This window comes from Euleptes europaea, chromosome 15, assembly GCF_029931775.1.
Source record: "Euleptes europaea isolate rEulEur1 chromosome 15, rEulEur1.hap1, whole genome shotgun sequence".
NCBI lineage: Eukaryota > Metazoa > Chordata > Lepidosauria > Squamata > Sphaerodactylidae > Euleptes > Euleptes europaea.
Window position 1 is genome coordinate 53,950,527 of NC_079326.1, and position 22,437 is coordinate 53,972,963.

Genomic DNA, 22,437 nt, shown 5'->3' on the forward strand with positions numbered 1-22,437 from the left:
AGAAAAGAAAAAGACAATATTTATTCAGTGTGCACCGACTATTGATTAAAAGCAAAGGGCCTGAAAAATAGGCTTCATTAAAATAACTGCAGACCTAAGTCTTGCTGAGGTCAAAACCATATCATACGAAGTTGATAAAACATGAACTACATGATAAACCACAAAAAAACGGTGCGTTTTGGCCACCTAGGCCTTCTACAGTGGTCACCAGCGTACAAGATTAAAACCCACATCCCAATAGTATACATTATAATATATTTTAAGAACCCTGACCAGGCGGTTCTTCCTGAAATCCCCAAAAAAGAAAAAGAGAATCCAAATTATTATGATTAAACTGAAAAAAAGTAAAGTCAGTCTAGACTTGTCTTTGCCAGCTTTACTCAGTAACATCAAGATACTCAAGAGCTAGACATCAAATTACCAGCAAAACAGTTTGCATTCCTTTTGGATTCCTGATTTTTTTTTTTTACAAATGTCCACACCTTCTATTGATAATAATTGTTGTATTGTTTTGGTTTCTAACTTTGCAGGGTCCTGTTGGTTCCATTGGTCCCCCTGGTCCAGCTGGCCAGCCTGGTGATAAGGTATTGGCTTACTCTAAGATGAGAAACATTTATATAAATAAGTGTTACTTGTGCTCATTTCATAAAGAGTCATATTCTGAAATAAACGTTCTTCATCTTTTCTTGCAGGGAGAATCTGGTTCAGCAGGGCCACCTGGCCCAACCGGTCCCCGTGGTGGTCCCGTAAGTGCCGTTTTGTGTTTGTGTTCAATCAGAATCCGTTATATATTTTTATCGTACACCAGAAAGCTTCACCTGGGCTCTTAACATGAATTTATTCAAGAAGCAATGGGTTTGATTTGGTGATTGTCGCAGGAGAGTGCAGAGAAGCTCAGATCGTTTCTGTGTTCTCCTTCCCCAAGAAGTCCCATTTGACCCGGAAAAGTTGATTTCTGAGGTCACAGGATCCTTGAGTATTTATAGTCACATGTTTTAGGGTTCTGCATTGTGGATGTAGAAGGGGCAAAAATCACTCTTCTTACTTAGTCCATCAGACACATCAGACACATCACCACATGCAGAACATCCCAAACAAATAAGGACAGTTTGTTAGGCTGGTACAAAATAGATTCAGTTTTCAGTCCACTTTTGTAGTGTATGATCTGGTGAACTGGGTTGGTTTCCCCACTCCTACACATGAAGCCAGCTGGGTGACCTTGGGCCAGGCACAGTTCTCTCTGAACTCTCTCAGCCCCACCTACCTCACAGGGTGTCTGTTGTGGGGACGGGAAGGGGATTGTAAGCCAGTTTGATTCTTCCTTAAGTGGTAGAGAAATTTGGCATATAATAATCAACTCTTATTCTTCTTCATTGTCTTCTTCTTCTTCCTCTTCTTCTTCTATTGTGCAGTAGCCTTCCACTAATGTGCCTAATTCTTATCAGGAATTTATTTGGGTATAGCTAGACTCAAGTCCAGTAGCACCTTAGAGACGCAAAGATTTTTGGGATATGCGCTTTTGAAAGCTCATACCCCCAAATTTTTGTTCTACTGGCCTTGAATCTAGCTCTTTGACTCCAGACCAAAATGGCTATCCTCTGAAACTTTGGAGTCTGTATCTCCCTATTGAGAGTCGCATTCCCGCTGGGGTGATAAGAACCCATAAAAATAGAGGCCTCTGGCTTAAGGGAACCGAATTAACCAGTGGAATGAATCGATGAACAGCCTTCTTGGTGTTGTATGTATGCTTCAGTTATGGGCTGTTTTGACTTCTCTCTCTCTATCGTGTTTGTAATTCTATCTCTCTATTGAATTGTAATTCTATCTATCGTGTTTGCAGGGAGACAGAGGAGAGCATGGCCCCCCTGGTCCTGCTGGCTTCCCCGGTGCTCCTGTAAGTATAGATATTGCTTGCTAATCTTTCATACTTTTCTTTTTAGAGGGGTTATCACCTCTGGCAGGGATCCTGCACTAAATGTCTGGTAGCAGAAAGGAGAACCTTTTTAAACTTCAAGCCTCCACTTCGCCCTTCATACTGTTCCTGAGGGGCCCTGATTCCCCAAGAACAGTGTTTTGAGGAGCGTTTAGGGCAAGGGTCCCCAACCTTTTTGAGCCTGGGGGCACGTTTTGAATTCTGACACGGCATGGTGGTAGCAGTAAGAAAATCGTGGCTACAGTCAGAAGCCTTGCTGGGCAAAACCCCTACCTGGCCCCACCCACTTGGTCCCAAATTATTAGTGATTTGGCTTTCAGCTCCTCCTAAGGAGGTGTCCCAAATTATTAGTAATTTGGCTTTTAGCTGTTGGCAAGCTTTTTTCCAAATAAAATCTCTGATCTCGGTTAGGACCTTGCTTCAAGTTTTGATAGTGTAATGGAGGATCCGTTGGCAGTATCTGGTCCTTTTTTGGACTGCATCCACCGGCTCACACTATCTGATGTTGATGGCGTTCTGGCTGCCGTGAGGATGACAATTTGCTCCTTGGAACTGTGCCCGTTCTGGTTGGTGAAAGCCAGCCAGAATGAGATGGGAGGCTCCTTGAGGGAGATAATTAATCTCTCTCTCAGGGTTGCTTCCCTAGATCCTTGAGAGAGGACATTGTTAAGCCTCTTTTGAAGAAACCTTCTTTAGATAAACAGGATCTAGGCAATTACCGCCCGGTATCAAATCTTCCTTTTCTGGGAGAGAAGTCGCCAACCAGCTCCAGACCTCTCTGGATGAAACATTGGTGCTTGATCCATTCCAATCCGGATTCAGGGCAGGCTTTGGGACCAAGATTGTAGCCCTTCTGGATGATCTCCAATTTCATCTCAGTAAGGGCAGGTCACAAGCAAAAAGAAGAATAAAATACATATAAAACAGCAAAATTTCTAAGATCACATATAACATTCATTTTAGTTTTCATAATTTAAATAACTAAAAATATAGGTTATAATTTTAAAAGATAATACCATTAAATGCCATTGATAAAAAATTTGCGACCACCAAGGACACGTTTGGATCACTATCTGCTAGTAGCTTAATTACAATCTTTTGCTTAGTATCAAGGCTCCATTTTTGAATGTATCTGTAGATCCATTTCTCACGAGCCACATTGTATTTCTTACAATCGATGAAAAAGTGGCAAATGGTGTCTAGGTCTCCTGAGTTACAATTGCAGAATCGACTTGAAAAAGGGATCCCTTGAAATCTGCCTGTTAGTTCCCCTAATGGCAAAGCAAGAGTCAAGTTCAAGGTTCTGGTTCTCACCTTTAAAGCCCTAAATGGTCTGGGATCTTCATACCTACTGGACCGCCTTTCCCTATATGTTCCCCCAAGAACACTTTGTTCTTCATCGTGTGGTCTGCTGGTGGTGGCTGGCCCACAGGTAGCTCGACCGTCGTCAACGAGGGTGAGAGCTTTTTCGATAGTGGCCCCTGCCTGGTGCAATTCTTTGCCAGATGGCATCTGGGACCTGGGGGAGCTTTCTAGATTCAGTAAGGTCCGTAAGATGGAGTTGTGCCACCAGGCGTTCCGTTGACGATGGCCAAGGCCAGTTTTCTATCACCTATTAGCCGTTCCGCCTGTTTTTGACAGCAGTCTGGGAGGTTGGTTTTTGGATTCCAAATGATCAGGTTTTATTCTGATGCCTGAGAGTGTTATGTTATTTTATGGGCTGTAATTTAATGTTTTGTAAGTATGCTTTATCTCTATTTGTAGATTGTTGTACTGAATGTTGTGAGCCACTCATACCCTGCCCCACCCCTGGGTCACAGGGCTCAGAGTCTAAAAATAAATAAATAAAGTACTGCAGACCAACATAGCTACCAACCTGAAACTAAGTAATCAGAGTTAGCAGAATGACCCACATTCAGATGCTGTCACTAACTACAGTTAGATCATGATAGCCGTGTTAGTCTTTAAGTAACTACAGTTAGTTTAATTAAACACTGGTTTTGTGAGTACATCTGAACTGAGCCTCTGACATTTGGTCACCCCCCACCCCACAACCACCCTGGCCATATGTAAATTGCAAGAGGGAGACAATCTGTCAGTTATTCAGAATCCTTCATTCTGTTTCTTGACCAAGAATATCTAGGTACTGCCTTTCACGCTGCAGTGATTTTAACAATGATTAAAAAAATGGTGAGCTGTGTAGCATTGTACTTCTTGAGGACTTCACTCTTTGAATACTTGAAGGCATCTCTGATCGTGCCTTCACCCAAAGGAAGAAGGCTGTACCCCAAGCAAAATCTTAAAGTAAAACTGACAAGAAGATAGATAAAGGCAGCATTAAGAGCTGTGTTCATTGATTGTGCAATCAGCAACTTTTATCGCACCTGTGCAAAACAAAAACACACTGAAAACAAAAACTTGGGAGTATGTGGCTCAGTGGTGGAGCATCCGCTTAGTTTGCAGAAGATCCTGGGTTCAATCACTTGCATCTCCAGATAAAAAAGGACTGGATAGATGTGAGAGATGTGAAAGATCTTTCTCTGCTGGGACCCCGAAGAGCTGCTACCAGTCTGAGTAGACAATGCTGACTTCGATGGGCCAAGTGTAAGGCAGCTTCATGTATGACCTCAATACAGATTTTGATCCCAGGTTCCTTGAGATTCTTGTGAGATGGTTGCCATTTGCCTTAATACAACTGACATGAAAAACCAAGGCTTATCAGACCTCATTATGTGTGGAAAAATATATAACAACTGGTTTTCATGCAGGGACAAAATGGAGAGCCTGGTGGTAAAGGAGAAAAAGGCCCTTCTGGTGAACGAGGCGAGCCAGGGCCCCCCGGGGCTGCAGGTCCACTTGGAGGTCCCGGGGCACCAGTAAGTATAGTCACAGGCATTCTATGCTAACACACTCTTTCGTCCACAACAGAAGTCCTGTTCACAAGTTACAGTTAACGCACATGCAATCCGCGTACACTTGATTTTTCCTTATACTTGCCGATAGTTTAAAGGGTATGAATTCTTCTCCCGTGGGCGAGATATTAATTTACTTTCTTTCTGATTCAGATCAGTATGCTTTCATACAGAGTGGCACAATTCCCCTTGTCAGCCAAGAAAATCCAGGCCAAAGTTGTGTCTAAAGGCTAGGGTTGCCAGCTCCGGGTTGGGAAGTACCTGGAGCTTTGAGGGGTGGAGTCTGAGGAAGGCGGGGACTCAGGAGTTTTCCTTTTATCTCCAACCAGAAACTTTGCCAATACACCAAGCACAGGATTCCATGTGCTTTGTAACTTGTTTTTTGTTTTTCTTCTGGTAATGAATGTACAACATTCTCACATCCTTTCTAGGGTCCCTCTGGTCCACAAGGAACCAAAGGAGAGCGTGGCGCTCCAGGTCTTGCAGTGAGTATTACTTTTCGCTTAAATACTATGCATGAAGTTCCGACTTCAGCAGGTTGCAAACTAGAGATGTAAAATTTCCGGAAATTTTGAAGCCATGAGAAAAAAAACGTTTTTTCCCCTGTTTCCCCCCGGAAAAAATAGAAATTTTGGAAAAACTGAAAAAACTGAAAAAAAGTTCAGTGTGGAGTAGTTTTACAAATAGCGTGAAACGCAGTGTATATAAAAGTATTATACTTGCAATAAAACAGGTAATCACCCCCCTTTCCCTCAAAAGCAACAAAAATAGCAAGAAACCATCAACATAAAAAAATAATCAGATTTGCCCCTTAGCACCAACAGCAAATAAAGTTAAGGTCTACCTCAGTATTAAAGCTTCATAGAAATATTCTTTTCCAAATGCTACAAGGATGACAAAACACATTCTTGCATGCCAGAGGTGCCCTAAAGACATTAAAAAATACTTTATGGAATTAAATGATGAGGACCAGAATGAAAGTGCAAGTAGCTTTTCCTTCCAGAGTTCTAATTCCAGAAACACGATTTCTGCTGCTTCTGGATCATTACAAAGTGTTTCTTCACCAGCAGCATCTTCAAGTAAAGAAGTGTTGCAAACCACTGCCTCACAAAAATGCACCATACCCTCATTTATAGATAAAATGACACCTGAAAATCAGGAGAAAATTGATCATGCCCTTGCAAGACCAATAAATGCTTCTGGATCAGCATTGTCAGCTGAGAGAACTTGCAATAATTTAAGACTACAAAAAGTCTCAGAAATCTTTTATTAAGGTCTTCATGTTATATAGTTTGAATACCATGTCATAGATATATTATTTATCATTGGAAAAGAACATATTCCACACACTTTTCCCCCCAATTTTTCTGGGGGGGAAACGGCTTTGGGGGAAAACAGAAAAAAACCTGTTTTTTCCCCAATTTTTCCAGTATTTTTCCAGGCCTTCCCATCTCTAGTGCAAACCCTTATGGCCAGTACAGTGTGCTGTGATCAAAAAACAGTGCACCAGTTTTCTCTAACATGGAAATTGATATGTTAAGAAAATGTTTTGAATACTGTTCTCCAAGTCACCTGCCATTTGATGGCAAAAAACTCGTTTTCATTTTGACCTTTGCGTTGCAAATATTAGCATCTGGGCCATATGCCCAGAAATTACAAAAAAGTATTAATATCTTTTGCAAAACTAATACATATTGTATGGAGGTCTGTAAATTCTGTCCCTGGTAGATTTGTTAACTATTATGTTGTCATCATGTCAAATGTTTAATTTAATTGCTATACAAAATATGCTGTTATTTTTCACACAATTGTTAATTGTACTTTTCTGTATTTTATTTATCAGCGTTAAATTGCATTGTATTAATATGGTTCGTATGTTTCAGGGTCAGGCAGGCTTTCCTGGTACTCGTGGCTTACCTGGTCCTCCGGGCAACAACGTAAGATTTGTCTTCCTTTCACCTTTACCATACTATTTTAAAAGTGCAATCCCTAAGGGGGTGGTAGAACTGCAGCGAATGGGAGCGGCGGAGCGACGCTGCCTCCTCTGAGGCTTCCCGGCCACTGTGGAGGAAAAAAGAGTCCTTTATAAATGTTTAAAAATTTTAAAAGGGGAAAATGCCCCATAGCGAATAGCAAGGTTGTGCCACCAAAAAAGTGGCACAGCCCCACTGCCACTCAAGGGGGCATCCCCAGGGCAACAGGGCTGTGGAAGCTGCCTAAAGGGAACTCCACCCCCGGGAACGCCGGTGTGGGCTGCCCTGGTGGCGAGGGCTGGAGCCGCCCAGATGTTGCTGTGTTTGCCCCGCGCCAGCATAGATGCCACCTTGTAATAAGATGGCACCTACTCCAGCACGGGATCACGCCAGCTCCAAAGGAGCTTTGCCCCCCTTCAGGAATGGACTGCCCATTTACATTCCTTTGCACTGATCCAAGACTCTCCTCCTCCGTCTACAATAGCTTCCTGGTTCACTTGTGAGGAAGTAGTCGATATTTGGGTCTGCAAAGCAATGTATGCCTAGAACTGCCCCTTCCACTGCAGTGAGTGAGAAAACTCATTTGCAGCTGTGTGCATTACAGCTCCTATAACACCCAATCCTATGCATGTTTACTCAGAAGTCAGTCCCAGTTTAGTCAATGGCACTATGGTGCTATGCTGTGAATCATTAATCAGCGGATTGGATTTCATAGTCTGTTGTAGGGCTCCAGTGCCAGATTTACGTATAAGCTAAACAAGCTATAGCTTAGGGCCCCACTCTCTTGGGGCCCCCCAAAAAATTTAAAGGAAAAAAAAACTGGATGTACATTTCCAAAATATAAGATAAAAATCAAATAAAATAAAACCTACATACAGCAACAGTGTTTTGTGTTGTGTAGACTTCTATGATGTAAGTAATGGGCCCCGCCTGCTAGTCTGCGTAAATATTGTTCTTGAAACAGCTGGATATATAAAGGGCCCCATTACCTTCAGTAGCTTAGGGGCTCATCAAACCTAAATCCGGCCCTGGGCTTATCTAATATTTATCCTTAGGGTTTTTCATTGCAAGGACTAGATCCATCAGGTTTATGAGTAACAAATAACAGTATGGAAACCACCTCAATTTTCCCAACAAGATGATGATCAATTTCTACTTTTCCACACTGATCAATTTCTACTTTTCCACACTGTTGGATGCAGATAAAACCAGCATTTACCATTACAACATTTTTTTCTTTTGTCCTTAGTTCCTATCATTTAGTTATTGCTCTGTAATACATAGGTAAAGTATACATAGGTAAAGTATAAATATATAAATAAATATCTACATCCATACTTAAATTATATATATATATATATTGCCTAGGCTGAACAAAATCAATTAGTTGAATCACATCATTTTATAAGATCTTCCCTCCTTGTTATATTTCAGTTGGGTTTCTTTTTCCATGTTATATTTCTCGTATGTCAATCTTCATGATCAAATATCGATTTTCAGGGCAACCCCGGGCCACCTGGCCTTGCAGGTCCTTCAGGCAAAGACGGCCCCCCTGGTCCTGCTGGGTCCACTGGCCCTGCTGGAGGCCCAGGAGGTGCTGGTCCAAAAGGGGAGCCTGGCTCGCCCGGTGAAAGAGGCCCAGCAGGTGGACGAGGAGAACCGGTAGGTAGAGCCAGCGTGGTGTAGCAGTTAAGCGCGGTGGTTTGGAGTGGTGGACTCTGATCTGGGGAACCGTGTTTGATTCCCCACTCCTCCACATGAGCAGCGGAGGCTAATCTGGAGAACCGGGTTTGATTCCCTACTCCTACACATGAAGCCAGCTGGGTGTCCTTGGGCTAGTCACACTCTCTTGGCCCCACCTACCTCACAGGGTGTCTGTTGTGGGGAGGGGAAGGGAAGGTGATTGTAAGCCGGTTTGATTCTTCCTTCAGTGGGAGAGAAAGTCGGCATATAAAAACCAAGTCGTCGTCGTCGTCTTCTTCTTCTTTGCAATCTATACCTAAATTAAGGATACACATTCAGAGGAATTACAGTTTCCTATCATTTCTCACTTCTGAGACTTCCAAGTGGAACATCATTAATTACATGGTTCCCTGTTATCCAGCGTAAACCAATACATTATAGCAATTCTCCCATTGTCTAATTCCCTGAGTGTATTTGCATGATAATCTTAACTGGATGGGCCAGGCTAGCCCGATCTTATCAGATCTCAGAAGCTAAGCAGGGTCAGCCCTGGCTAGAATTTGGATGGGAGACCACCAAGGAAGTCCAGGGTCGCTACTCAGAGGCAGGCAAGTATCTCTTGCCTTGAAAACCCTACGGTGTCACCATAAATTGGCTCCGACATGATGGCAACTTAATACTGCCATTTGCATAGCAAATTGTTGGCAATCCCTGCATTTACCCTAAGATTTATTCCGACACCCTCCCAGATGATAAGGATTAAGATTCAATTCAAAGTGCAGCCGAGATGTTTCTTTATTCTACCATCTGTTGGAATAACAATATAAGGCAAAAGGTAGGCCCTCCAAAGCCATATTATAAAAGGACATATGACAGCATAACAGCCAGGTGTTATTCCACGGACGTTCAGTAGACCTCCATTTATAGGAATCCTGCAGTTTGAAATAATTTCTTAATGTGTTAGATGCTTTGCCCTGGATCAAGGACACTTTCATTGTCATGGATCAAGGACATTTTCATCCCTACCAACCCTCTGCTCACTGAAAATGTTGTGCAGTATAACCCCCCCCCCCAAGTTGCCTCCTATTAAGCATAGATAATACCTCTGTCTTGGACTCCACTGCCTTTAGTCTAAGCTGAACCAATTTATCTCCTAGGGTACACCAGGTCCTTCAGGAATTATAGGCATACCTGGACAACGTGGTATTGCAGGATTGCCAGGCATGAGAGGAGCCCCAGGGCCTGTTGGTCTACCTGGTGTCAAGGTAAGGCAGGCAATCTTTGAAGTGGATCCATTATTGAAATCACCCCAACTATCTAACAAACTATTAATTTTCAATGATAATTTTGATTTGTAAAACAAACAAACCAAAGTTTGACACCCCTAATCTAGAAGGGTCTTTTAAAAAACAATGTTCTCAGTCTATTTCCCTTTTTATGTAGGGTGAAGATGGAAAATCAGGATCCAACGGCAGCCCAGGAGAACGAGGGCCTCCCGGTGCTCAAGGTCCTCCTGGACTTAGTGGAACACCCGGAGAATCAGGCAGAGATGTAAGAAATGTCTTCATATTCTATTAAATGCACCTTGGAGCTCCAGGATCTCATGATGGCTCAGTGGGTCAGTGGTAGAGCATCTGCTCGGCATGCAGAAGGTCCCAGGTTCAATCCCCAACATCTCCAGTTAAAGGGACTAGGCAAGTAGGTGATGTGAAAGACCTCTCTGCCTGAGACCCTGGAGAGCCGCTGCCGGTCTGAGCAGACAATACTGACTTTGATGGACCAAGGGTCTGATTCAGTATAAGGCAGCTTCATGTGTTCATGTGACATGTAGTTATGCCATATGCACATCTGACAAAGGGAGCTTTGACTCTCAAAATCTTATACCCTCAAATATCTTGTTGGTCTCTAAGATGATACTGGACTTGAATCTAGCTTATCCAACAAAAATATGCCATTCCTACATCCTGCCCAGCATTATAAGCTAGTTTTTCTAAAAAGTTTCCTTTTTAGAAACTCTGAAGATTGTTTCAATCTTCCATGTAAATTGCTTGATTTCTCAGCATTTTCTTACTAGTTCTTGGTCTCAGCAGTCCTGCGCTTTGGTGAAATCTCTTCATACATATTGCTATTGGTTTAGGGGCAGAGCTAGATATTAAGTAGAATCATAGGCTCATAGAGTTGGAAGGGGCCATACAAGTCCAACCCTGCTTAATGCAGGATCACCCTGTTTTTTATCTGTCATTTTCATCTTGTGCTTAAACACATATGAACCTGTCTTTGAAAGGGAAACCCTGGACAAGATGGCGTGCCGGGTCGTGATGGATCCTCTGGACCAAAGGTGAGAAGCTGCCTCTAGCTTGATCCCCCACTCCCCTCATGCATACTGAGGGAGAAAAAGAGAGACTTCTTGTTTGCCAGAATGTTTATTTGGAGTTTTAATTCTTCTTAGTCCCTTTTATTTATTCTGCCCCAGAATAAATGACACCAGAGGCTTTTTCAAGTTAACAACTAAATAACAGAGATTTATTAAACACTGTACAAGGGATGGATTTGGAGGGGAAATGGTGATTAGGAAAAGCATAGAACCAGAGCTGTTTTATCACTTCAGAGAAGGCATAGATCTTAGATGGCTTAGTTGGTACAGAATTACAGTTCTTAGATTAAGTTCACAATTTCAGTTCAGTTCCAAGAACTTCTTATAGATGTTTCTATTCAGACTGCTGCCTAGTGATCAGGGAAGATAGAGACCAGACAATTTCTCTTCCCCAGAGAAACACAGAAGTATGGAGATTTCTCCTCAAGTCTCTCTTCCAGTTCTCACTATAGATATACCCCACCTCTGTGGCAGTAATCCCTAAACAACGCCCTGTATTTGGAGTATCTCCTTCCCAGAGTCTATTCCCTCTTATTGACCTGAGAAAGGGCCTTTTTCCTCCCAATCTCTGCTTGTCACTCCACAGGATTTGTTTTACACCAGTTTAGGCAAATCTGAACCCAGAGTCAAACACAGCTACTAAACACGCAGGTTACCAAAACCAGAATCCTTTCTTTTCTTCAGAACTGAGAGAGTGAGCTCCTTAGCTCAGCCCATTCCCTTTCTCTGAGCTTCTCTCAAAGATTAGCTCTTTGTTCGTCACAACCTCATTGACACAAGAACATGGGCTTTACTGACCTCCACTAATTTTTGTCGCTGCTGCTCTGCCATAAGCGATGCTGGAGTTTGCCAGAGATTGGCTTACATGTCATTTGGTAAATAAATGCGTCCCTCACGTTTGCTCTGCTTGTTTTCTCCTCAGGGTGATCGTGGTGAAAATGGCTCCCCTGGTGCACCGGGGCTTCCTGGCCATGTTGGTCCCCCAGGGAATGCTGGCGCACCTGGAAAATCAGGTGATAGAGGAAATCAAGTAAGTGTAAAAACAATCTTGAACCTTACACAGGGGATTAGCAAGAAGTCACATTTTTGCTCCCTTGCATGTGGTAACATTGCAGCATTTTCTGCAAGCACAGAGAGGTTCTTTAAAGCAAGACTCTTTGAAGATAGACTCTTTAACACAAACTAATTCTACCTCCCCCATTTAGCACAATATACTGTGAGGAGGGAAATCTGGACGTATCTTTAATCAGGGATTTTCATTGCAGTCCAAGGTCATTTATGCATGGGAGTTTTACCTGAGGTTTGTTGCTCGCTGGACCCACCCTTTCCTGTTGGGAGTCTATGCACCAGCAGTCTCCAAGCTCAAATCAGAAAGTATTTGAATCCCCACCCCTTGAAATGCTGCTTCATAATTGGCTGTAATGAGATAAAAGTTTTCCCCAAAACCCAATTGCCGCATTAAAAAAGCATTTTAACAGCATTTTAAGAACAAAAACAAAAATGGAAGTGGGGGAACCCAAGCCTCATTTTTAAAAGCCTGCTCAGAAAGAGCTCCGAGGAGACAGGAAGCATTTGAATCCCCACCCCTTAACACACGGCTTTGTAATTGGGTACTTGCTTGCTGTGAGAGAAACTAAGCATCTGTGTCTCGTGCTTTGCCTTATGCATGGGGATTTCAAGTGGGCTGAGATCAGGGGAGAGGGAAGAATCGAGTTAATAGAGGGACCGGAAGTCCCGGGATTTGTGAGGGCTGGCAGCGAGGTCATTTCTAATGGAGGGAAAACTCACGCATAACTCCAAGCAACAACAGAGACAGACCGGGGGCGAACGTGAGTGAAAATACCCATGCATAAACTACCCAAGTGAGTTAGTCAGCTGCAATACCATTTCCTTTGAAATGCTGGAATCGCATTTTCGAGCGAAAATTCCACAACAGAATTGAATCTTGTTTCTTAACTGACCTCAGGTCACTTTTACAGATAACCGTCCAAAGCTCAATCCGGCAAGAAACATCCAATCTAAGTGTGGCTTCTTGTGAACCACAATGGGATGTAGAAGCTTGTGGAATCCTAACTCACAAGAGGCAGCATTTGAATCCGATGCTGTGCTACATTTGGGAACGGACGCTGGGATACGAATATTCTCCCTCTTCTCTGACTAGCACATCTTAACCGTTTCTTGAAGGGAAGAATATAATTGTATCTTCTTGTTTTATTTATTTGTTTATTTCATTTTTTTCACCCCACCTTTCTCCCCAATGGGGACCCAAAGCAGCATATGTTGTTCTCCTCTCCTCCATTTTATCCTCCCAACAACCCTGCGAGGGAGGTTAGGCTGAGAGTGTGACTGGCCCAAAGTCACCCAGCAACCTTCTATGGCGTGAGTGGAGATTCGAACCTGGATCTCCCAGGTCTGACACTCTTAACCACCGCACTACATGGGCTCTTTAAATACACATTTGGTTGATAGTATCGACTGTGTGTAATCCACCTTGAGTCCCTGTGAGAAAGGCAGACTATAAATAACGTAAATAAATAAACAATAAAATTAATAAATAAATTCCTATTTCCCCACAGGGTCCTGCTGGTCCCGCTGGCCCCTCTGGCCCTGCTGGTATCCGTGGTGCTCCTGTAAGTCTTCGCTTCTAAGTTTATAACCCTTCCTGTGTCGCTAGTCCTCATGAACATTTCATGCATTTTAACACTTCATCAATGTTTTTGAAAGGGCCCCGCCGGCACACGAGGTGATAAAGGAGAACCTGGAGAACGTGGCCTCAATGGAATCAAGGGTCATCGAGGAATCCCTGGTATCCCAGGACCTCCTGGTTCAATTGTAAGTGTTTAGGACTTTGTTGGTTGTCATAACCTTTTTTTTTTTTTTTTTTAAGTGCAGGATTTTTCACAAGATCCCAATGCTAAGTAGCTTTGCCAGGTTGTAAAATGGGTTAGAAATTATTCCATTAGATTTGTATTAAAATGATTACTGACCTGTGGGGTGGCATTTACTAGGCAGACTATGTTTACAGGGTGGTTTGCCATTGCCTTCCTCAGTCATCTACACGTCACCCCCAGTAAGCCCTAGTCATCTACACTTCACCCACAGTACTCATTTTACCAATGGAAGGCCGAGTCAATCTTGAGCGGGTTACCTGAAACCGACTTCCGTCGGGATCGAGTTCAGGTCGTGAGCAGAGCTTTTGACTGCAATACTGCAGCTTACCACTCTGCGCCACGGGGCTCCTATAACCTAATGTTGGCTGGACTTATTTGATGCTCTTCTTGTCTTTACAGGGTGCAGTGGGTCCCCAAGGTCCAAATGGAAGCCCAGGACCTGCCGGAGCAAGAGTAAGGAACCCTCTCTATCATGCATTGTCAAACTACAGCTAGAGAGTTAAGGGAGAGCAAGTGAACACTCCTATGTTTGTTTAGATTTGAACTCAGTATTAGGTCCACTTTCCTCCCTAGTAGCCGAGACCCAAAATGGGCAACAGAATTTTTATAAGCATACCTCACAGATATTGTGGGTTCGGTTCCAGACCACTGCAATGAAGCGAATATCACAATAAAGCGAGTCACACAAATATTTTTTGTTTCCTGTGCATATAAAAGTTATTTTTACACTATACTGTAGTCTTTTAAGTGTGCAATAGCATGACGTCTAAAAAAATTGTACTGTTATAATAATGAAAACGTTTGAAATACTGCGATAATTACCAAAATGTGTCAGAGACACGAAGGGAGCACATGCAGTTGGCGCAACAAAATGAAGTGCAATAAAACAAGGTGTGCCTGTATACAGAAATGCATCTACAATGCAGAAGGCAGAACAAACAAAAGTTATGAAATTACCTCCCAGGGAAATTCATCTGTCCCTCTCAATCATTGTCACCTGCCATCGGGTCTGCTTTGTTTGGCATTCCCTCACTGACCCTCCTTTTCGTGTATGTGTTTTAATGGTGTAAAATGGTTGTTTTACACTGTTTCTACACTATGTGTTTGAAAAGCTTGTTTTAATGGTTTTGATGGTTTACCGCCTTAAGGACCTTGAACTGGGTAGAAAGATGGCATTAAAATGTTCTAAACAAACAAAACCATTTAATTGACACGTTCACAGAAGTGCTTCACAATCTATGAACATTGCAGATAACATCTCATTTCTTGCGCTGTTTAGGGGCCCCCTGGACCTCATGGCCCTTCTGGAAAGGATGGTACAAGCGGCTACCCTGGCCCCATTGGTCCTCCCGGTCCCCGTGGAACCCGAGGCGAAGCTGGAACAGCGGTAAGGGAGCTAGGATAGTGAAAAGATTCCACCTACAGGCTCCGCCCTTGAGAAATGTCCTGAATGCCAGTTGGCATATTCTGTACCCCAATGTGCTTAAGCAAGACACAACGAGCAAAAGACCATAAATTCAGACAAGTGAGATGAAGTCGAAAGGGTTGTCAAACTCAACTGTCCTTCAAGAACTATGTTGTGAAGCCAGATAGACAAATACAAATGCTGGTAGGGGCTATGGCTCAGCAGTAAAGCATCTGCTTTTCATGCAGAAGGCCCCAGGTTCAACTCCCTGCATCCCCAGCTAAAGGACAAGGCAGTAGAGGGAAGGGGCTATGGCTCAGGGGTATAGCATCTGCTTGGCATGCAGAAGGTCCCAAGTTCAATCCCTGGCATTTCCAGTTAAAGGGACTAGGCAGGTAGGTGATGTGAAAGACCCTGTCTGAGATCCTGGAGAACTGCTGCTGGTCTGAGTGACAAAACTGACTTTGATGGACCAAGGGTCTGATTCAGTATAAGGCAGCTTCATGCATTCATGTGAGTAGGGGATGTGAAAGATCTAATCCTAAAACCTTGGAGAGCTGCTTCCCATCTGAGTAGACCATACTGACTGACCTCGATGGACCAATGGTCTGATTCAGTATAAGGCAGCTTCATGCATTCATGTGTTCGATAGATGTAGATAGAATTTAGAGGAGTTTTGATTTTTTTTATAGGGTCCCCCTGGTCATTCTGGAGCACCTGGTCCCCCTGGTCCCCCTGGAGCTCCTGGTCCATGTTGTGGTGGTGGTGATGGTGTTGGTGCTTTAGGACAATGGGAGAAAGGACAGAACTACTATGGAGACCAGCCACCTGATGACAAAGTTACCATGAATGACGTTATATCCTCATTGAAGTCAATCAACAATCAGATTGAAAACATCATCAGCCCCGACGGCTCACGGAAGAATCCAGCCCGTAACTGCAGGGACCTGAAGTTCTGCCATCCTGAACTGAGCAGTGGTATGTTCCATTGTATTGTGATAGGAAAGAAATCTGTTCTTGAGGAAGTAACTGAGCAAACTGAGGCATTACAAGTGACACCGATCTGGGGAGGGGCCGTGGCTCAGTAGTAAAGCATCTGCTTGGCATTCAGAAGGTCCCAGGTTCAATCCCCGGCATCTCCAGTTAAAGGCACTAGGCGAGTAGGTGATATGAAAGACCCCTACCTGAGACCCTGGAGAGCCACTGCCAGTCTGAACAGACAATACTGACTTTGATGGACCGAGGGTCTGATTCAGTATAAGGCAGCTTTATGCGTTCATGTGTTCATTAATCGTGCAACTAAAGAGCCTCTCTAGGCTGCCAGTCTAAACAAAATCAAGAGGAGGAAGGAGAAGGATAGTTGCCATCTAGTTAAAGCCATCTTCACAAAAAGTGTGGCAAATAGGGTTGCCAGCTTCCAGGTGGCAGCGGGAGATCTCCCGCTATTACAACTGATCTCCAAGTGACAGAGCCAGTGTGGTGTGGTGGTTAGGAGCAGTGGACTCTAGTCGGGAGGACTGGACTTGAGTCCCCACTCCTCCATATGAGCAGCGGACTGGTTTCCCCATGTTGGTTTCCCTCTTCTACACATGAAACCAACTGGTGACCTTGGGCTAGTCACAGTCCTCTCTGAACTCTCTCAGCCCACCTACCTCACAAGGTGTCTGTTGTGGGGAGAGGAAGGGAAGGAGATTGGTTCTCCTTAAAAGGCAGAGAAAGTTGGTATATAAAAACCAATTCTTCTCCTTCTCCTGGAGAAAATGGCCACTTTGGAAGGTGGACTCTCTGGCATTATACCCCATTGAAGTCCCGCCCCTCTTCATACCCCACCTTCCTTAGGTTCCACCCCCCAAATCTCCCGGTATTTCCCAACCCAAAGCTAGCAACCCTGGTGACAAACAATAGCTTTGCAAATAGAGCCAGGGGTATGTTGAATGGAAACACACCAGGTCATTTTGCTCAGCACAAAAGGCCAGGTCTCCACCTGAACAACCAAGGTGGTGGCATGGGAGAAGGCAGTGCGAATGACAGATGCCCATCATCACTGCCGTGACCCGCATGGCCATCAGGTGGGTCTGAGACAAGCCCCCGAGGCACTGTCGGCGCCCCTGTTTCATCTGACCAAAGGATAACCTTCATCACAATACCATTTTTGTTTGCCAACACAGTAGACATCTTCCCAGTAGACACTGTATTTTTCGCAATTGTGTCGAAAGATTTCCTACTCTGGCACAGAGTCGTTTCTCTGAGTTTAAAATATTTCCAAACTGCTGACTCAGAAATGCACTTCGTGTTTGTTTTTTTGCGACACACACACCGAAGAATAAATAATCAGGTCCCTACACCTTCTTGTTGCTATGTCACTACAGGAGAGTACTGGATCGATCCTAACCAAGGTTGTAAATTGGATGCCATTAAAGTGTTCTGCAATATGGAAACTGGTGAGACATGCATCAATGCCAATCCCAGAAGTATTCCACAGAAAAACTGGTGGACAAGCCCAGGACCGGAAAAGAAGCACATTTGGTTTGGAGAGTCCATGAATGGTGGCTTCCAGGTGAGAAGAACGATAACTGTTGTCCTTGTCACCTTGGCTAGAGAGTGTATTTCCATTGGCTTCTCAGTAGAGCTCATTCTTTTGTATTTCTAAGTGATTAAATTACTCAGTCTCAAGGCCGGTTCATACAATGCTGTTGTTAAATGGTGTGCCTCCATTTTGGGGCCCTGCTGTAGTGGAGCTACCAATGTGGTGTAGTGGTTAAGAGTGCTGGACTCTAATCTGGAGAACTGGGTTTGATTCCCTGCTCTACCACATGAGCGGTGGACTCTAATCTGGAGTACTGGGTTTGATTCCCTGCTCTTCCACATGAATCCTGCTAGGTGGTTTTGGGCTAGTCATGGCTCTCTCCAAACTCTCTCAGCCCCACCTGCTTCACAAGGTGTCTATTGTGGGGAGAGGAAGGGAAGGCGATTGTAAGCCAGTTTGAGACTCCTTAAAGGCAGAGAAAATTGGGGTATAAAAGCCAACTCTTCTTCTGTAGTTCAGCTATGGTGACCCCGATCTTCCAGAAGAAGTGGCAGATGTCCAGCTGGCCTTCCTTAGAATTCTCTCTAGCCGAGCATCACAGAACATCACCTATCACTGCAAGAACAGCATTGCTTACATGGACGAGGCCAGCATGAACGTGAAACGGGCACTGAAGTTCATGAGTTCCACTGACAGCGAAATCAAGGCAGAAGGAAACAACAAATTCACATACAGTGTTCTGGAAGATGGTTGCACTGTAAGTACACAAAACTCTAGCACTGCTCCATTTATTTATTTATTTTTAAGAGCGACTCCATACATTTTGCTGTTATGAAATCCCAACATCCAGTTTATGCCTCTGGACTATCTAAGATCATAAGAACATAAGAAAGGCCCTGCTGGATCAGACCAAGGCCCATCAGGTCCAGCAGTCTGTTCAAACAGGGGCTAACCAGGTGCCTCTAGGAAGCCTACAAACAATCTGGAGAGCAACGCTTGTCTTCAACAGTTGCAGTCAGAAGAGGGTGAATTTCCCCAAGGGATTGGGCTACTCCTTTCTTATCCCTATTACCCCGGCTTCCCACAGGAGAGTTCTTGTCAAGTGTGTAACAGAGCTCTTGCCTAGGGTTAGGGCTGCCATGCCCCCAGTGGGGATCTAGGAATTAACAGAAACTCTATGGTATGAACTTCTAGTTTTGGCACAGTTTCCAGAAATTCCTAGAGCTACCCATTGTCACTTTCAGGGAGTTGTAGGAATCGCCAGGAGGTCTATGCTTAGAACTTCCTGTAAGTAGACAAGACCTTTTTAAAAAAAAAACACACAATTTTTTTCACAAGGACACTGCCTTTCCCCCACAGCTCTCCTGTTTTTGGGTTAGGATTAAGAAATGGAGCCAAATGCAAACAACTTTGCTTCCTCTCTGGAGTTTATAGGGTGAAAGTATCTTCCTGCAGCTCATTGAAGGCAGTGGAGTTTCCACAGGGTAGGAAGGCGGTAGATGCTGGTAGATACTCTCTTATCCCCTTTAGCACAGCTTCCCTCCAGTTTTGCACATAGGGTTGCCAAGTCCCTCTTCACAACCGGTGGGAGGTTTTTGGGGTAGAGCCTGAGGAGGGCAGGGTTTAGGGAGGGGAGGGACTTCAATGCTATAGAGTCCAATTGCCAAAGCGGCCATTTTCTCCAGGTGAACTGATCTCTATCGGCTGGAGATCAGTTGTAATAGCACCTGACTAGTACTTGGAGGTTGGCAACCCTATCTGCACATCCCATTTATTTATTAATTTAAAACATTGTTATGCCTCCTTTCCACCTGATCAGGGTTGATAAGGCAGCAAACATTTACAAATTAAAACATTAAGCCAGGGGTGTCAAACATAAGGCCCGTGGGTCGGATCCGGCACCTTGAGAGCTCTTATCCAGCCCGCAAGCCAGCTGAGGAATCCACCCCCCCCCAGTCCCAATCTGGGCTGGCAAGGCATGGCCCAGCCCGACCAACAGACATTTAAGTCAAATACGACCCTCGTAACAAATGAGTTCGACACCCCTGATTTAGACCATTGAAAATGCAGTTAAAAATTATAAAATAACTCAATTAAATAAACATAAACAACACTAGTAACCAGTATTCGGGGTATGTCAGAGAGGAAAAAAAAAAAAAACTTTCCTGGTAACAGGCATTTCCAAAAGGCTTTTTTCCCCTTCTTAAGATGTAAGCAAAATAAGACTGTCTTCCCAGCAGTTCCATTGTTTTGAATGTCTGGTGTTCAGTATTTTATTTGATATTTTTTAAAAATTCTACTCTTCCACATGAGCCATGCAGTATGCACAGGATATCACCAAGTAACCTTCAGCTGAATACAGCAAAAGTATTTTCACATTGCCTCAAATAGATTTTAAAGGGCTTGATTGAATTCAATCACCAGAATTAAAAGATGACGAAGTCAAAGTTTAGTGCAGTTCTTGTTACAAGGGAGATGGGAATATGTTTCCCAAGGACTGGAGACCGCCAGCTGGCACACTGAGAAATATAGATGTAGAACAGTTACCAGAGAGCCAGCATGGCGTAGCGGTTAAGTGCAGCAGACTCTAATCTGGAGAACCAGGTTCGATTCCCCACCCTTCCACATGAGGTCTACTGGGTGACCTTAGGCCAGTCACAATTCCCTCAGAACTCTCTTAGCCCACATGGAGGCAATGGCAAACCACCTCTGGATGTTGCTTGCCTCAAAAACCCTACGGGGTCGCCATAAATCAGCTGTGATTTGGTGGCACTTTCCACCACCACCAAGTTTCCAGGTCCTGTGTGCACCTCTGTCCCCACACCTGAAGAGCCAACATTTCTCCATAGGAATTGCCTCGGCAGAACTGTGAGGGGAAGAGTTGCCTCATGCACTCTCTTGCACTGTTTTTGAAGTGAGTCTAATTTTAAAAAAATATCTCTAAGGGACTGTTTTTAAAGCGATTTCCTCTTTTTGCATTTCACAGAAACACACCGGCGAATGGGGCAGAACAGTCTTTGAGTACCGAACACGCAAGACGATGAGATTGCCTGTGGTAGATATTGCACCCTTCGATATCGGCGCCCCCAATCAGGAATTTGGCGTGGACATTGGCCCAGTCTGCTTCTTATAAACCAAGAATAATGCTCCTTGTGAACCCCAGCGAACCAATTCACACTCCATCTTTGCTCTTCTCGTTTTAACCCTGTCAACAAGTAGAATCAAATCAACTGTGTCCCAGTTATTTATTTACCAAAATTCTGGAGGGGGGGAGATGAAACAAGAAAAATTGTCGAAAAGGGTTACCATTTTCTTCCTTTGCTCTTACACAAAGTACAGCGAAAAATACCATTTGCTCTGTTTTCCTTTCACCCAAATATCACCCTCAAATAAAATAAAAATAACTCTATGGTGCTACTTTACAACTTCAACACTCAGTACAACATTCACTGTGTCAAACGATGGCTTACCCACCAATCAAGCACTGACGGATTCCAGCATCCACCTTTACCTGGCGTTATCAGGTGCAGTTCATAAAGCTAGAGAAGGATTCCCCGTTTCAACTACCTCAACATGGACAGAAACCGGGTTGAGTTGGAAGATTCACACCACGACAGCCCAAACCAAGCAAGTTGGAATCAACGAATACATCTGGCTGTTTCTGTACTGGTTAGGGGTTGAGAGTCGAGCGCATCAGAAGACGTGAACGCCCTAGTGTCAACAGACTAATATAATTTTTATTTCTGGACTGCATTGAATTTTTAAGGGTGCTCCTATGCTTTCCTGTAATTGCTGGCCAAGACCGCTAAAACTTAGGGAAGTGCAAAAGATTTAAATGTGATGGTGCTAGTCGTGTGATTTTTTTGTTTTCACTTCGACATCTGCAAGCCAGGTTTATTGGCTTGCGCTTGAAACACCGAGGATCGACAACAGTTGTACATGTCTCTCGTCAAGGGTCTGGTGATTGGTAGGCCGTTTCTGAGGACTTTTCTTCCTTCACTCTGTAAAAGTCAATAAAGATGCAGACTCATGCGCTTCCTTTTGTCACATTAACACATTTATAGTGTCGGAGGTTAACCATCTTTGTAAGCTTTTATATGGTTGTTGGTCTTTTCCTTACAGAGACAGACACATAATAAAATATGGTAATAAAAGTCCTAATAGTCATGAATATGCCTTACTAGTCACCTGGATAGCCCAATCTCATCAGACCTTGGAAACAAGCAGGATCCACCCTGGTTAGTACTTGCATGGGAGACCACCAAGGAAGTCTTATAAGTAGAGTTGCCAGCTCCAGGTTGGGAAATACTAGAAGATTTTTTTTTGGGGGGGGAGCCTGAGGAGGGTGGGGTTTGGGGAGGGGGGAGGACTTCAGTGCCATAAAGTCCAATTGCCAAAGCGGCCATTTTCTCCAGGGGAACTGATCTCTGTCACCTGGAGATCAGTTGTACTAGTGGGAGATCGCCAACCACCACCTGGAGATTGGCAACCCTACTTATAAGGCCTGTCTAGTAAGGTGAAGAAATGAAGTCTTGTCCATCAAAGTTTATGCTTGTGAGTCCCAAAATTTGGTGATCCCCCCACCCAAATACAAAACAGCCGCATGGGGGAGGGGAGGGACTTCAATGCCACAGAGTCCAATTGCCAAAGCAGCCATTTTCTCTAGGGGAACTGATCTATGTTGCCTGGAGATCAGCTGTAATAGCAGGAGATCTCCAGCCACTACCTAGAGGTTGGCC

General features: G+C 43.9%; 1 protein-coding gene across 1 annotated transcript in view; it reads left to right on the forward strand.

Annotated features, from left to right (window-relative positions):
* The window catches only part of COL3A1 (collagen type III alpha 1 chain), a 103,736-nt gene extending 82,769 nt beyond the window's left edge, over positions 1-20,967 (forward strand). The window contains exons 34-52 of the mRNA XM_056861226.1: positions 531-584; positions 693-746; positions 1,841-1,894; positions 4,702-4,809; positions 5,277-5,330; positions 6,729-6,782; positions 8,319-8,480; positions 9,659-9,766; positions 9,945-10,052; positions 10,786-10,839; positions 11,798-11,905; positions 13,452-13,505; positions 13,600-13,707; positions 14,166-14,219; positions 15,046-15,153; positions 15,864-16,149; positions 17,541-17,728; positions 18,213-18,455; positions 20,685-20,967. Coding sequence (XP_056717204.1) covers positions 531-584; positions 693-746; positions 1,841-1,894; positions 4,702-4,809; positions 5,277-5,330; positions 6,729-6,782; positions 8,319-8,480; positions 9,659-9,766; positions 9,945-10,052; positions 10,786-10,839; positions 11,798-11,905; positions 13,452-13,505; positions 13,600-13,707; positions 14,166-14,219; positions 15,046-15,153; positions 15,864-16,149; positions 17,541-17,728; positions 18,213-18,455; positions 20,685-20,831 — 2,106 coding nt within the window. The 3' untranslated portion in view covers positions 20,832-20,967. The remainder of the gene's footprint in view (positions 1-530; positions 585-692; positions 747-1,840; positions 1,895-4,701; positions 4,810-5,276; positions 5,331-6,728; positions 6,783-8,318; positions 8,481-9,658; positions 9,767-9,944; positions 10,053-10,785; positions 10,840-11,797; positions 11,906-13,451; positions 13,506-13,599; positions 13,708-14,165; positions 14,220-15,045; positions 15,154-15,863; positions 16,150-17,540; positions 17,729-18,212; positions 18,456-20,684) is intronic.
* Positions 20,968-22,437: the final 1,470 nt, after the last annotated feature.